At 44.2% G+C, this 13,468-nt stretch overlaps 1 protein-coding gene across 1 annotated transcript in view; it reads right to left on the reverse strand.

Annotated features, from left to right (window-relative positions):
* The window catches only part of lama5 (laminin, alpha 5), a gene marked incomplete at its 5' end in the record, with an annotated part of 93,379 nt that extends 90,408 nt beyond the window's left edge, over positions 1–2,971 (reverse strand). The window contains one exon of the mRNA XM_080468580.1: positions 2,705–2,971. Within this exon, the coding sequence (XP_080324706.1) occupies positions 2,705–2,971 (267 nt within the window). The remainder of the gene's footprint in view (positions 1–2,704) is intronic.
* Between the last annotated feature and the right edge of the window lie 10,497 nt (positions 2,972–13,468).

Below are 13,468 nucleotides of genomic sequence, written 5' to 3' on the forward strand. Positions count from 1 at the left end.
GCCACGGACGTTTTGTGTTTTTTTTCCCACTTGAAATGGTTGGCGTGTCACCGGGGGGCTCGGTCCGCACAAGTCCTGGTTTGATTTTTGATGCTTAATCTGTTTTGACTTTATTCAGGGATTAATTTCTCAGATGATTTCTGTCTTGATGTTTCTGACCGGAGCTCCGACGTTCTGATAAACCCTGAGAGGAAGCGGCGCCGTGGGACGGATAATCTCGCGGTAAGAGAGCGGCTAAACCCGGCCTGATTGGACGACACGGGTCAGTCACCGCCAGGAATGTGGGGAACAGGTGGGAGAGAGAGAGAGAGAGAGAGAGAGAGAGAGAGAGAGAGAGAGAGAGAGAGGGAGAGCAATAAACCTTCACGTTATCACCCAGAGTGCTGTCTTAATGGTTAACTGGTGAACTCCGTCTCCTCAATGATTAACCTCGCGACGAGCCTCCTGACGACATGTTTACGAGCTCGCAATCTCCCCGCCACATTAAAAGCTCATCGGAAACCCACTGCAGTCCGGCTGACCGGAGAGACTTCTGTGGCATCCACTGGCAGAGGGAGAAAAGTTGCCCCATCCTTACGTAAGTTTCCCCGTGTTAAAAGTGCTGCCAAGTCCCACAAAGGAAGCAGTGCATGAAATAATGACTTGGCAGAGCGGCTGGAGACATGTGCACGGTGCTGACCCAACTGATGTGTGGAGGCTGGGAATCGAACACGGTGCCTACCCCACTGACGTGTGGAGGCTGGGAATCGAACACGGTGCCTACCCCACTGATGTGTGGAGGCTGGGAATCGAACACGGTGCCTACCCCACTGACGTGTGGAGGCTGGGAATCGAACACGGTGCCTACCCCACTGATGTGTGGAGGCTGGGAATCGAACACGGTGCCGACCCCACTGACGTGTGGAGGCTGGGAATCGAACACGGTGCTGACCCCACTGACGTGTGGAGGCTGGGAATCGAACACGGTGCCGACCCCCACTGACGTGTGGAGGCTGGGAATCGAACACGGTGCTGACCCCACTGACGTGTGGAGGCTGGGAATCGAACACGGTGCTGACCCCACTGACGTGTGGAGGCTGGGAATCGAACACGGTGCCGACCCCACAGACGTGTGGAGGCTGGGAATCGAACACGGTGACGACCCCGCCGGCTTTTTAATCGGGATTTCAAATAAATACTATAGCTGCGGGTCTGTTCTCTTTGAGGCTCTCGGCAGTGTGCAGTATAAGTGCATACAGGTTACTACACCGAACCAATGCACCACCTTGTGGCTGAAACTGGTATTACATGAGCAGACGAATACAGATATTAGCTTGATGACGTACAAGTATATTTGTCCGGCACAATTTAAACGTTATATATGAATAGCAATGCGATCATGATGGTGATTCCTGCACATTGACAATTGTTTTTAGTTACTTTTAAACATTTCCATTTCAGTTTTATTCAAAAAGTGCATTAAAATAACCCAAGAGCAAAAGAGTTCTAAATAATCTTTTACAAAATAAAATAAACAAAAGCAGTAATATTTAGCGTCAAAACTCGTGACAAATCCATCAAAGTTAACAAGCTAACCACAACACTGTAATGTGAGTCATGTAATACCACTTTAAACCACAAGATGGTACAGTGAGTCACTCTGCCTCTCTCCATACTGAGACTTTAACAATTGCAAATGCAATTTCCTAAATTAGCCCAAGACATTAAAAATAATCTTAACAATAATTCTCAGAAACGTGCATGTATTATAATATAAATATACAACACGATGTCTTGCCGGTTCTCATGAGGAAGAGGCAGATAATGAAACTCGTATAAGAAACGTACAACAAGCACGACACTGGCCGAAGTCCTTCATAGGTATAACTTTATCGTAAACTAAAGAAATTTAGAGTCTGACTGAAGGAAGATGGACACAGAAACTCATTCGTGCCAGATTTCTTTAACAGATACACGATGTAATATTAAGTAACTGCAAGACCCACATAAACATTTAGTTCAATTGAAAGTCAAGGGTCTTTTATAACAAGACCATACATCATCATATTTAACTTAGAAAACAATAAACGCCTCTAAAGATACAAGTAATATTTTATCGTGTTTTACGTTTCCATGTGAGAAAGGTTTCATGCTTACACGGCAGGATTTTGAATTCCCCCGTTTACACAGAGAGGGAGCTAGAGCGTCTTCATAATGTTTGCGTGGCCGAGACGTTAGAGAAGCAGAGGTTGGTGGGTTCTATCCCCACTGTGAGTCCCTGAGCGAGACCCTTGACCCCCATCAGCTCCCTGGAGCGCCGTAATGTGACGGCACCCGAGAACCAGGAAGGTCAGTGTGGAAAAAAAGAATTTCCCCAAAGGAGATTTAATAAAGTAGAATTAGTTTACCCACTGGATCCAATCTGGACCAACCAGTAAAAACCCTGAGAGAACATGCAGACCATGAAGCGACTCCACACTGCCACCCACTGGACATCAGTGGTACTGTCTCTCGCATTAGCGCCCCTTTAAAGTCCTGCTGCAATCCAGCAAAGCAAAATCTGTTTAATCTGAATTTCGAGCACCACAGAAGAAAAAGTTCATTGTGAGTTTGGTGATGGCTCATCAGAGAAGGGCAGGTGGTTAAAAAGTCTGGATTACTGTAGATGCGTGGTTCTAAAGTGTTCTGGTGTGTTGTGTGGGGGTTCTGGGGGTTCTGCTCTCACCTGGATGGTCTGGCTCGGGTCTCCGGACACCGGGCCCCCCACCAGCTTGCAGTACAGGTCGTGTACGGTGCGGCCGCCGTCGTCCTCCCCGCAGGTGGCGGTGGCGGTGATCTTGGTGCCCTCGGCCAGGTTGAAGTAGGGCGGGTGGAGGCTGTAGCCGTTCACCCCGTTGGTGGGCAGCTCCTGGGCGGCCGCGGGGCGGCAGCAGGCGGCCAGCAGCAGCAGCAGCAGCAGAGCCGGCCAGCGGAGCGCAGCGCACCGCCACATCCTCTCCGTCCGCCACCTGTCCGTCCGAGCCGGGGAAGAGCTGCGAAGTGTCCGGGGAGGAGAGGAGTTAACTGCGGGGCATGTGGAGGGGAAGCAGCGAGGAAGGAGGCGGGAGTCCGTAAAGTCCCGGAGAGCGGTGGGTGCGTCGAGGTCCGACTCCTCCGTGTGAGTGTCACTCCACCCGGCAGAACCTCACCGACTGAGTGCCCCTCCGCCCCGCTCCTCCCTCCGCCGGGTTAGGCCCTTCCCCAGCGGCCGGAGGGAGGCACTGCCCCCCGCCACTCTACTCGCTTTTCTCATCCTCCTCCTCCTCTCTCACCCTCATCTCTTCCTCGTCTCTCACTTTCAGGTCTTCATCACAGATTCGGCTCTGATGCTAAACGACCAAACTTCACTGAAACTCCAATCCCAGTTTTAGAAGGAAGAAGAAGGAAATAAATCAATGGAATCTGAATGTTTCCATCACAGAGAGTTTCAGGTTTAGGAGAAGTTCCAGAAATGAAACTACTGGAGAAATCTGACACATTCTAGAACACAAACACATTCTAGAACTAACTTTCTAGAGCTCTGGCAGACACCACAACGTTCACAAATATAGAACTATAGAATACATTTTCAAAACTACTCTGCTTTCAAGAAGCCTCAAACATTCTAGAACACGATTACATTCTAGAACTAACACATTCCAGGACACTGACACTTTCTAGAACTAACTTTCTAGAACTAACACATTCTAGAACTAACACATTCTAGAACTAACACATTCTAGAACTAACACATCCTAGAACACCAACACATTCTAGAATACTAACACATTCTAGAACTAACACATTCTAGAATACTAACACATTCTAGAACCAACACTTTCTAGAATACTAACACATTCTAGAACTAACACATTCTAGAATACTAACACATTCTAGAACTAACACATTCTAGAACACGAACACATTCTAGAGCTAACACATTCTAGAATACTAACACGTTCTAGAACTAACACATTCTAGAATACTAACACGTTCTAGAACTAACACATTCTCGAATACTAACACATTCTAGAACGCATTCTAGAATACTAACACATTCTAGAACTAACACATTCTAGAATACTAACACATCCTAGAACACTAACACATTCTAGAGCTAACACATTCTAGAATACTAACACATCCTAGAACACTAACACATTCTAGAATACTAACATTCTAGAACACTACCACATTCTAGAACTAACACATTCTAGAATACTAACATTCTAGAACACTACCACATTCTAGAATACTAACACATTCTAGAACGCATTCTAGAATACTAACACATTCTAGAATACTAACACATTCTAGAACACTAACACATCCTAGAACACTAACACATTCTACAATACTAACATTCTAGAACACTAACACATTCTAGAACTAACACATTCTAGAGCTAACACATTCTAGAATACTAACATTCTAGAACTAACACATTCTAGAGCTAACACATTCTAGAATACTAACATTCTAGAACACTAACACATCCTAGAACACTAACACATTCTAGAATACTAACATTCTAGAACACTAACACATTCTAGAACTAACACATTCTAGAGCTAACACATTCTAGAATACTAACATTCTAGAACACTAACACATCCTAGAACACTAACACATTCTAGAATACTAACATTCTAGAACACTAACACATTCTAGAACTAACACATTCTAGAATACTAACACATTCTAGAATACTAACACATCCTAGAACACTAACACATTTTAGAACAAACACAATCCAGAACTAACAAATTCCAGAACTAACACATTCTAGAACAAACACATTCTAGAACACCGACACATTCTGGAAATGTGGAAATGACATCAACAGAAAGTCACAACACAACAGTAAAAAGTTGTGTTATGACTTTTGTTGTCGTGTTGTGGGTTTTTGTTGTCGTGTTGTGCTGTGGCCACCGTACACAACTTACCTAAAAGAAGCACAGTGAAACTAGGCCTCGTACAGAAAGTTATTCATGAGGTGAGAGCTGAAGAAAAATGCTTTTTATTCTGAGTGGAACCAAACACACACACACACACACACACACACACACACACACACACACACACACACACACACACACACACACACACACACCAACAAATGGTGACTCGGGACACACACACACACACACACACACACACACACACACACACACACACACACACACACACACACACACACACACACACACACACACACCAACAAATGGTGACTCGGGCCACACACACACACACAGCGGCAGCAGGAGACAGGTGCTGAACACAAACACAAACGACTCACAGCTTCACAACCTGCAGCTGATCCAACAATTATTCACCAGACCGGCAATAAAAGTGTTTCAGCTCTGAGTCTGAGGATCTTCAGGTGTGGGCGGAGCCTGCTGACTGAACTTTGGTCAGGTGATACCAGGAAGCTGTGGATTCGTCACGTCACTCAACTTTCAGTGTTTTGCTCCCGAATTTGTCGACTTTCATTTTGTGGCGTTGGCCTTCATGTTGTGGTCAATGTGTGATTCAGCATGGGTGATGCAGACTTGAGCATTCGTGTTATGAACATGGGACTTCATGCTGCTTGTGTTGTGGACTTTAGCATTGTTGTCGTAGTTCCAGCATTTCAAGTTGAGGTTTTTATACTTCTCAGGAACACTGGCATTCATGCTGTGGACTGAAGCATTCGCGTGGTGGACTTTAGAAGAGGTGTTTTGGCTTTAGCATTCATGTTGTGGAGCATATCTTATTTCACTATGGGCATTAGCATTAGCATTTTTGGCTTTCAGGTTCATGCTGTGGTCACGTGTGTTGTGTCGTTCAGCATCGGTGCTGCACACTTCAGCATTCATGTTCGACTGGACTTAAGCATTAGTCTTGTGTCTTTTTGTACTTTGTGTTGTGGACATTAGAATTCATGTCGTGCATTCGTGTTGCATCCTCAGCATTCGTGTCATGAAGATGGTTGGGGCCGTGTGGAAGCTGGTGCTGAGAGAGGACGGACTCAAAAGACGTAAACACAAAGTGACGACGAGGCACAAACTCTGTGTGTGTGTGTGTGTGTGTGTGTGTGTGTGTGTGTGTGTGTGTGTGTGTGTGTGTGTGTGTGTGTGTGTGTGTGTGTGTGTGTGTGTGTGTGTGTGTGTGTGTGTGTGTGTGTGTGTGTGTGTGTGTGTGTGTTTCTCCTGGACCAGTGCCATGTAATGAGGCAGTGGAGACACTCGAGGAGATGAAAGCGTTTCGCCGCCACAGAGCAAACCCAAGTTACTCTGCTCACGTCATTTGGTTTCTCTATTCGCTGTTTTGTGTGAATTACTGATAATTAGTACGTGATTACACTTCGTTAACAACACTTCGTTAACATTTCATTAACAACACTTCGTTAACAAGTAGTGGAGTTACGCAACCGACCGTCACTGAAAATAATAAGTAATTAGTTACTTGGACAAATTAGCTGAATGACGTAAATTGAAGTTAGTGGAGGAAGAAGGGGGAAGATGCTCTATAATCTGATGTTAGAGGAGGACAGTGCTCTATAATCTGGATGTTAGAGGAGACACTTTATAATCTGGATGTGATGAGGAAGATGCTCTATAATCTGATGTTAGAGGAGGAAGATGCTCTAAAATCTGGATGTTAAGAGGAAGATGCTCTATAATCTGGATGTTAAGAGGAAGATGCTCTATAATGTGGATGTTAGAGGAGGAAGATGCTCTATGATCTGGATGTTAGAGGAGGGAGATGCTCTATAATCTGGATGTTAGAGGAGGAATATGCTCTATAATCTGGATGCTAAGAGGAAGGTGCTCTATAATGTGGATGTTAGAGGAGGAAGATGCTCTATAATCTGATGTTAAGAGGAAGAGGCTCTATAATCTGGATGTTAGGGGAAGGTGGTCTATAATCTGGATGTTAGAGGAGGAAGATGCTCTAAAATCTGGATGTTAAGAGGAAGGTGCTCTATAATGTGGATGTTAGAGGAGGAAGATGCTCTATAATGTGGATGTTAAGAGGAAGATGCTTTATAATCTGATGTTATGGGGAAGATGCTCTATAATCTGGATGTTAGAGGAGGAAGATGCTTATAATCTGATGTTATGGGGAAGGTGCTCTATAATCTGGATGTTAGAGGAGGAAGATGCTTATAATCTGATGTTATGAGGAAGATGCTCTATAATCTGGATGTTAGAGGAAGGTGCTCTATAATCTGGATGTTAGAGGAGGAAGATGCTCTATAATCTGGATGTTAGAGGAAGGTGCTCTATAATCTGGATGTTAGAGGAGGAAGATGCTCTATAATGTTGGCGTTAGCGCTTCAGGAAAGAAATGGAGTGATGAAGTTACACGGGAAGGGAACTTTTATTCAGCAATACTTCATGTGGCTACGGGCTCATGCCAGGCTGCTAATGCTAATGCTAATGCTAATGCTAATGGCATGCACACAGTGCATTGTGGGATGCTTGTGGACTCAGTGGCTCCTTTCCTCTGCTCTCTTCCCAACCGTCCTCTTTTCAAACAAACTGGAGCCTCTTCGTTTCTGTGTGCAGAGATCAGCGGGGGGTAAGTGGGTTCAATCGATGGGGCAGTTAGTAGTTACTCCGACAACAAGTGGCCTCTCCTTCGGTCTCCGTGGCAACCAGGAAGTAGATTAGTTATAGAGTTGGGAGAGAAAGGGAGGATTAGTGAGGTGAGACGACGAGGCCTTTTTCTTCCTCTCCCTCTTTTACCATTTTGCTCTTTTCTTTCTCGTTTCACCTTCTTTTTTCCAGGTTTTCATATCGTTTGTTCTCACGTCAGACGTCCTGCTTCTCTTTCATCCAGACTTTCTCTACGTTTCCTCCATTTTGCAGATCAGACCAGGAGGTTGTTTTAAAATCACAGGCTACTCCACAGCTTTAAACAAATCATTTAAATTTCATTATTTAAGTTTCAGTGACTTTGTCACAATTGTTGTACATTGAATCTGAGTTGTTCTCTCTCTCTCTCTCTCTCTCTCTCTCTCTCTCTCTCTCTCTCTCTCTCTCTCTCTCTCTCTCTCTCTCTCTCTCTCTCTCTCTCTGAGCATTAACGAGTATCCACCATAACTGTGATGAGCATTAGCAGCCTAACATCCAGATGAGAGAGCAGCTCTGTTATTTCAATAAGACCCACGTTACATGACAGAGTTTCAAATGAAAACTCATTATTTGTGTTTTCATTTCAGAAAAGTTTTGCGTTTGTATGGCAACTTTTTGAAAACGATGTAGTTTTCATGTTGGGCCACGAGTTGGCGCTATTGTTAGTTTTTGTAATGAAACCCCACACACAGTCGGCAGAGAACAACGAGCTCTAAACATTAACACTGGGAGAACATTGCAGTGGACAGACCACCAGGTTGGGTTGTTATTATGGTGACTGTCAAAATAAAAGTACCAAGTTGGATTGTTATTACGGTGACTGTCAAAATAAAAGTACCAGGTTGGGTTGTTATTATGGTGACTGTCAAAATAAAAGTACCAAGTTGGATTGTTATTATGGTGACTGTCAAAATAAAAGTACCAGGTTGGATTGTTATTACGGTGACTGTCAAAATAAAAGTACCAGGTTGGGTTGTTATTATGGTGACTGTCAAAATAAAAGTACCAAGTTGGATTGTTATTAAGGTGACTGTCAAAATAAAAGTACCAAGTTGGATTGTTATTATGGTGACTGTCAAAATAAAAGTGCCAAGTCCCAGGAGAACATGGACAAGGAGTCATGACACTGTGGAGGAAACCTTGTTCAGACTGGCTCTACTGAGCATGTGCAGAACTGCTAGTTACTACAGCCGTGGTGCGCAGAACGAATAGCTCTCGCTTAAATGTCCCACAAACAGCACGATTTTCGTCCGTCTGGGTCATCAAAATTAACTTATATATATATATATATACGGGCGATATATCGTGATATTAAGGTTATTATTGGCTATTTCTCATCATATGTAATAGAAGCAATATATATATATATATATATATATATATATATATATATATATATATATATATATATTGTGGTTGTGTTTTTTTTTTGTCTTTTCTGTGAAGGTTTGCGACGGACATCAGCTTCTTTTATTCTTTCCCCGGCAGTGATTTTAAACCAATGCTGCGTTACTATTCCAAAGGAACCAAGTGTCTTTATGTGTAAAATTCATTCCTGTTCATCCTGCGGCACTGAAATGTTACAAATCATTAACTTACTCTAACTTACTCTAACTGGGATGACACCGGCTCAGTACTCACAGGGTTAAACTGCTTCCTCTCAGTACATGGACACATTTAGTCACGTCTTGTTTTGTGGGAAATGTTTGTTTGTTTATTTATATACAGACATATATTTGTTATTGCAGCTAAATCTTGGTCATTGTAGATCTCTACACTGTAAGTTTGCACTAATTAATCCTGGCTGATGATGTCAGCTGTGGTTGAGCAATCCTCGGTTAAAATGTGCAGATTAAGTTGCTCCATGCTTCTTTGGGGGTCGATTATCTTTCACAGTTTTCACATATTTCACACGCAAGTCAAAATCCCTGGTTGTATGTGTGAAATTGTGGGAAATAAACAAACAGATAAATGAAGAACTGAGCACAAAAGCCCTCCTGAATCAGACCGGAAGATTAATCCTTGTGTGTCGAGTGTGAGAAGATTGGGGCTGTAAACATGTAAACATGTAAACATGAGGCTCACACTCGCTGCTGTGACCGTTTGTTTGTTTGTTTGTTGTTTAGTTTTTTTGCCGAGGGTTGAATTATTGCTGTTTGTGTCGTCCTCACTGTCCAGAGTCCAGAACTCTCTCTCACACGTCCACTTCCTCCATCGTCTGTGCAGCACATGCTGAACTCTGACCTGTGGAGACACACACACACACACACACACACACACACACACACACACACACACACACACACACACACACACACACACACACACACACACCTCCTGCAGTTTGAAGGAGTCTGGAGACGGTGTGTTAATGCAGCGGAGCTTCATTCACTGACACACTCCAACATTCCTCAGGATGTTTGCGAGTCACAATAAAGAGTTCTCTGCCGCTCTTCTCTTTACCCTCTATTATTCAGTCTGAGGAGACGTTTTCCAGAGGTTCAGAGACGAGGACGAGAAGATGATCTCTACGCTGTTGTTGTTTTAAATGTGTGTGTGTGTGTGTGTGTGTGTGGGGGGGGGGGGGGGGGGGTCTGACATCAGTCACCTTCGTACTTAAAACTAGAGCTACACTCGATAGAGCGCAGACCTTCGCCAACGGCACATTTGTTACATCGTATCGTCACATCGACGCTTACTGACACTGGGCGGGGAGCGTCGCCATGGCAACAGACGCTGATCTCCTTTGATTTTCCTCCATGAGGTGCCTCTCGCATCCGTTTTGTGTGGGATTTTATTTTTCAGTTTTTTGAGATTTTTTTCGGAAACAGTTAATCGGTAACGTCCCAGAATCTAATCAATAGGTCCTTGAATGATGACAAATCATCATTCATACAATCCAACTAAATAGTTTTCGCAAAAAATTGGTACAATACATACATACAAACCAATAAAATACACGCAGATAAAAACAGAACCTTCACCCAACTTTCACTGGCGAAGGGAAATAGTATTTGCAGTGACTGCGAATACAGGCTAATGCTAAATGCTAACGAGGCTGGGGCATCTTATGGGGGAGCTCACTTTTTCTGTATTTACGAAAAGTTTCACGTTTACACGGCAATGTTTTGAAAATGATTTCCATTACCACGGAAACAGCAGAACGGCTGAAAACAATGTAGTACCTGTGTTAGGCCACTAGCTGGCGCTATTGTTTGCTTTTGTAATGAAACCACACACACACACACACACACACACACACACACACACACACACACACACACACACACACACACACACACACACAGCAGTGAACAATGGGCTCTAAACAGTATCAATGGACAGTTGGATCGTTATTACGGTGACTGTCAAAATAAAACCACCAAGTTGGATTGTTATTACGGTGACTGTCAAAATAAAACAATAAAACAAAATCGCAGTGACTCGCTCATAGAGGCAGATAGCCGCGCTGGGCGTGATGGTGGTCCAAGTACCGCGTGTACTCCCTGTAATACTGCAACTACTTCATTCTGTCGTCAGCGACGGGGAAACTTCTCAGTCTGAGATTCTGACGTCGTTTCATCTCTGAGCTGAAGGCCAGACGGCTCCATCTAAATCCATCTGTCTACCTGCACCCAGTCCAAAACTCTGCTTAAAGCTCTTATCGTTGTATTCAACACACACACACACACACACACACACACACACACACACACACACACACACACACACACACACACACACACACACACACACACACACACACACACACACACACACACACACACACACACACACACACACACACAGTGCTGGGGGCTCGGGAGGAGAATGTTTTGGGTTGGAAGCAGACGGCTTAAGTTTGTGTGTGTGTGTGTGTGTGTGTGTGTGTGTGTGTGTGTGTGTGTGTGTGTGTGTGTGTGTGTGTGTGTGGGGCAGGTACATACATGCCCTTCTCTTTTGTTCTCTTCAACAAAGACACACACACGGTGGCCCTCTGCTCCCTGAAACAACAAGAATCAATTAATTCTTTCCAGTTCATAGAGCGTCTCACAGTTCTATTGACGGTGTCGGATGATCTGATGAGTGGTTAAAAGTGTATTTAGTTCTGCTTCTTCCACTTCTACATTACACAGAAATGTTTGTCTGCAGTTCCACTGATAACTCATTCCGTTGAAACTGCAGCTCTCTCCCTCTTTCTCTCCAGCCCACTTTGAAGTCGGCTGGCATCTGAACGAGACAGAAAGAGGACAAAAGGACGGGCAAGAGAGATGGAAGGATAAAGAGAGGGAGAGGAGGACAGGGTGAGGACAAAAGACAGGGAGAGAGGAGGAGGAAGAGGAGGAGTGGGTTTATTGCCACAAAACTCCACAGAACTTAGAGAAATGCTCAGATTCTTAACACACGTTTAATCTCAAAGGTTGTTTCTGTTTTTTATATATAAATAAAAGCAAAGCCGCTGCAGTAAAGCCAGAAACAACTCCAGCAAATCACTTTGAATAATATTCACACTCTGTACGTGTGTGAATATAATTAGAAATTATATATCCTAAAAAACCCAAAGTAGAAATGTACAAACTGTGATTAACTGGACTCTGCAACCAAAGCAGCTGAAACACAGCGGCCTTTGTCCTAGTGTGTGTGTCAAAGGTATGTGGGGGGGCCAGGGGCTTCAGGTGTGTGTGTGTGTGTGTGGGGGGGGGGGGGGGGGGGGGGGGGCTGACGAGCTGCGACTCGATGCGGCACTGAAAAGTTGTAAATGAAGTTTCAGCATCAGCTCAGGTTCCACATTAGAAGAAATTATGATTTCCTTAAAAATGGAGTTGATCCCATGTGAAGACACACCAGCAGCCAGACAAAGACTCCAACCAGGGATTTTCTGGCTGTGCAGATTAACAGATTAACAGTTATACTGACCAATGGGGGGGGGGGGGGGGGGGGGGGGGGGGGCGGTGTGGCTTCAACACAGAACGGTGCATCACTGCCGCCTCCCAGTGGACAAAACAGACATTACAACCTCATGCTTGATATCAAAATAAATGTGCAATGTGACGGTAAACACGTGCGTCCCTCTGCTGACAGGCAGCTTCCCTTGGACTTCCCAGCTCCTTAACATGAAGCATGACTATTGAGAGGCACACCATCGTCACTGAACTCTGGGATTTTACGCTGCAGGATGAAATCTGATTCAACGATGAGCAAATTTCACATGTTTGTGCAACATTCCGGTTTTCAACATCTCATCAGAGGGAGAATGTGTGGGAAGGAAGCAGTGAAGGGGCGGTGGATGGCGGTCGTGGTCGAGGTTAAAGATCCCCTCCAGGCGTTCACACGCTAAAGAGCCTCTTCAGCTGCACGCTGCCGTGAGCCTGAATGAAGGTCGTGACCTCGGGATACCCTCACCTTTCTGTGCTGTTCCCAGTCCGTTACAGCAAGATTGTATAAATAGCCCCAGGTTGACTCATCTTGCAGTACCACTTTACACCACAAGATGGTTCAGTGAGACAGAGGCCTCGCATACCCGACAACTCTTTAAGTGAAAACGCAAACTTTAATTGTGTTTTGAGAGTCCGTGTACAAAAGTGGCTTCTTTTATCAGATTTTGAGTTTTTGATCAAATGATTTAAAGTCCCGTCTGAGAGTAAACAGAGTGACCACGGACCTGGGGCGGTTTTTAATCTCCTCATTCCTGGAACCTTGTTCTTCTTTACGGTGGTACTCAGAGGTGTGTAGGATGTGGCCACCAGATTACACATTTTAAAGAAAGAACATTAAGAACTGTGACTATTCATGCTGAGGTTTTGGTTTTTTTTGTCTTTTTATTTTTTAGTTTTTTTTTGTCTTTTTAG

The sequence above is a fragment of the Lipophrys pholis genome, assembly GCF_963383615.2.
Source record: "Lipophrys pholis genome assembly, chromosome: 8".
NCBI lineage: Eukaryota > Metazoa > Chordata > Actinopteri > Blenniiformes > Blenniidae > Lipophrys > Lipophrys pholis.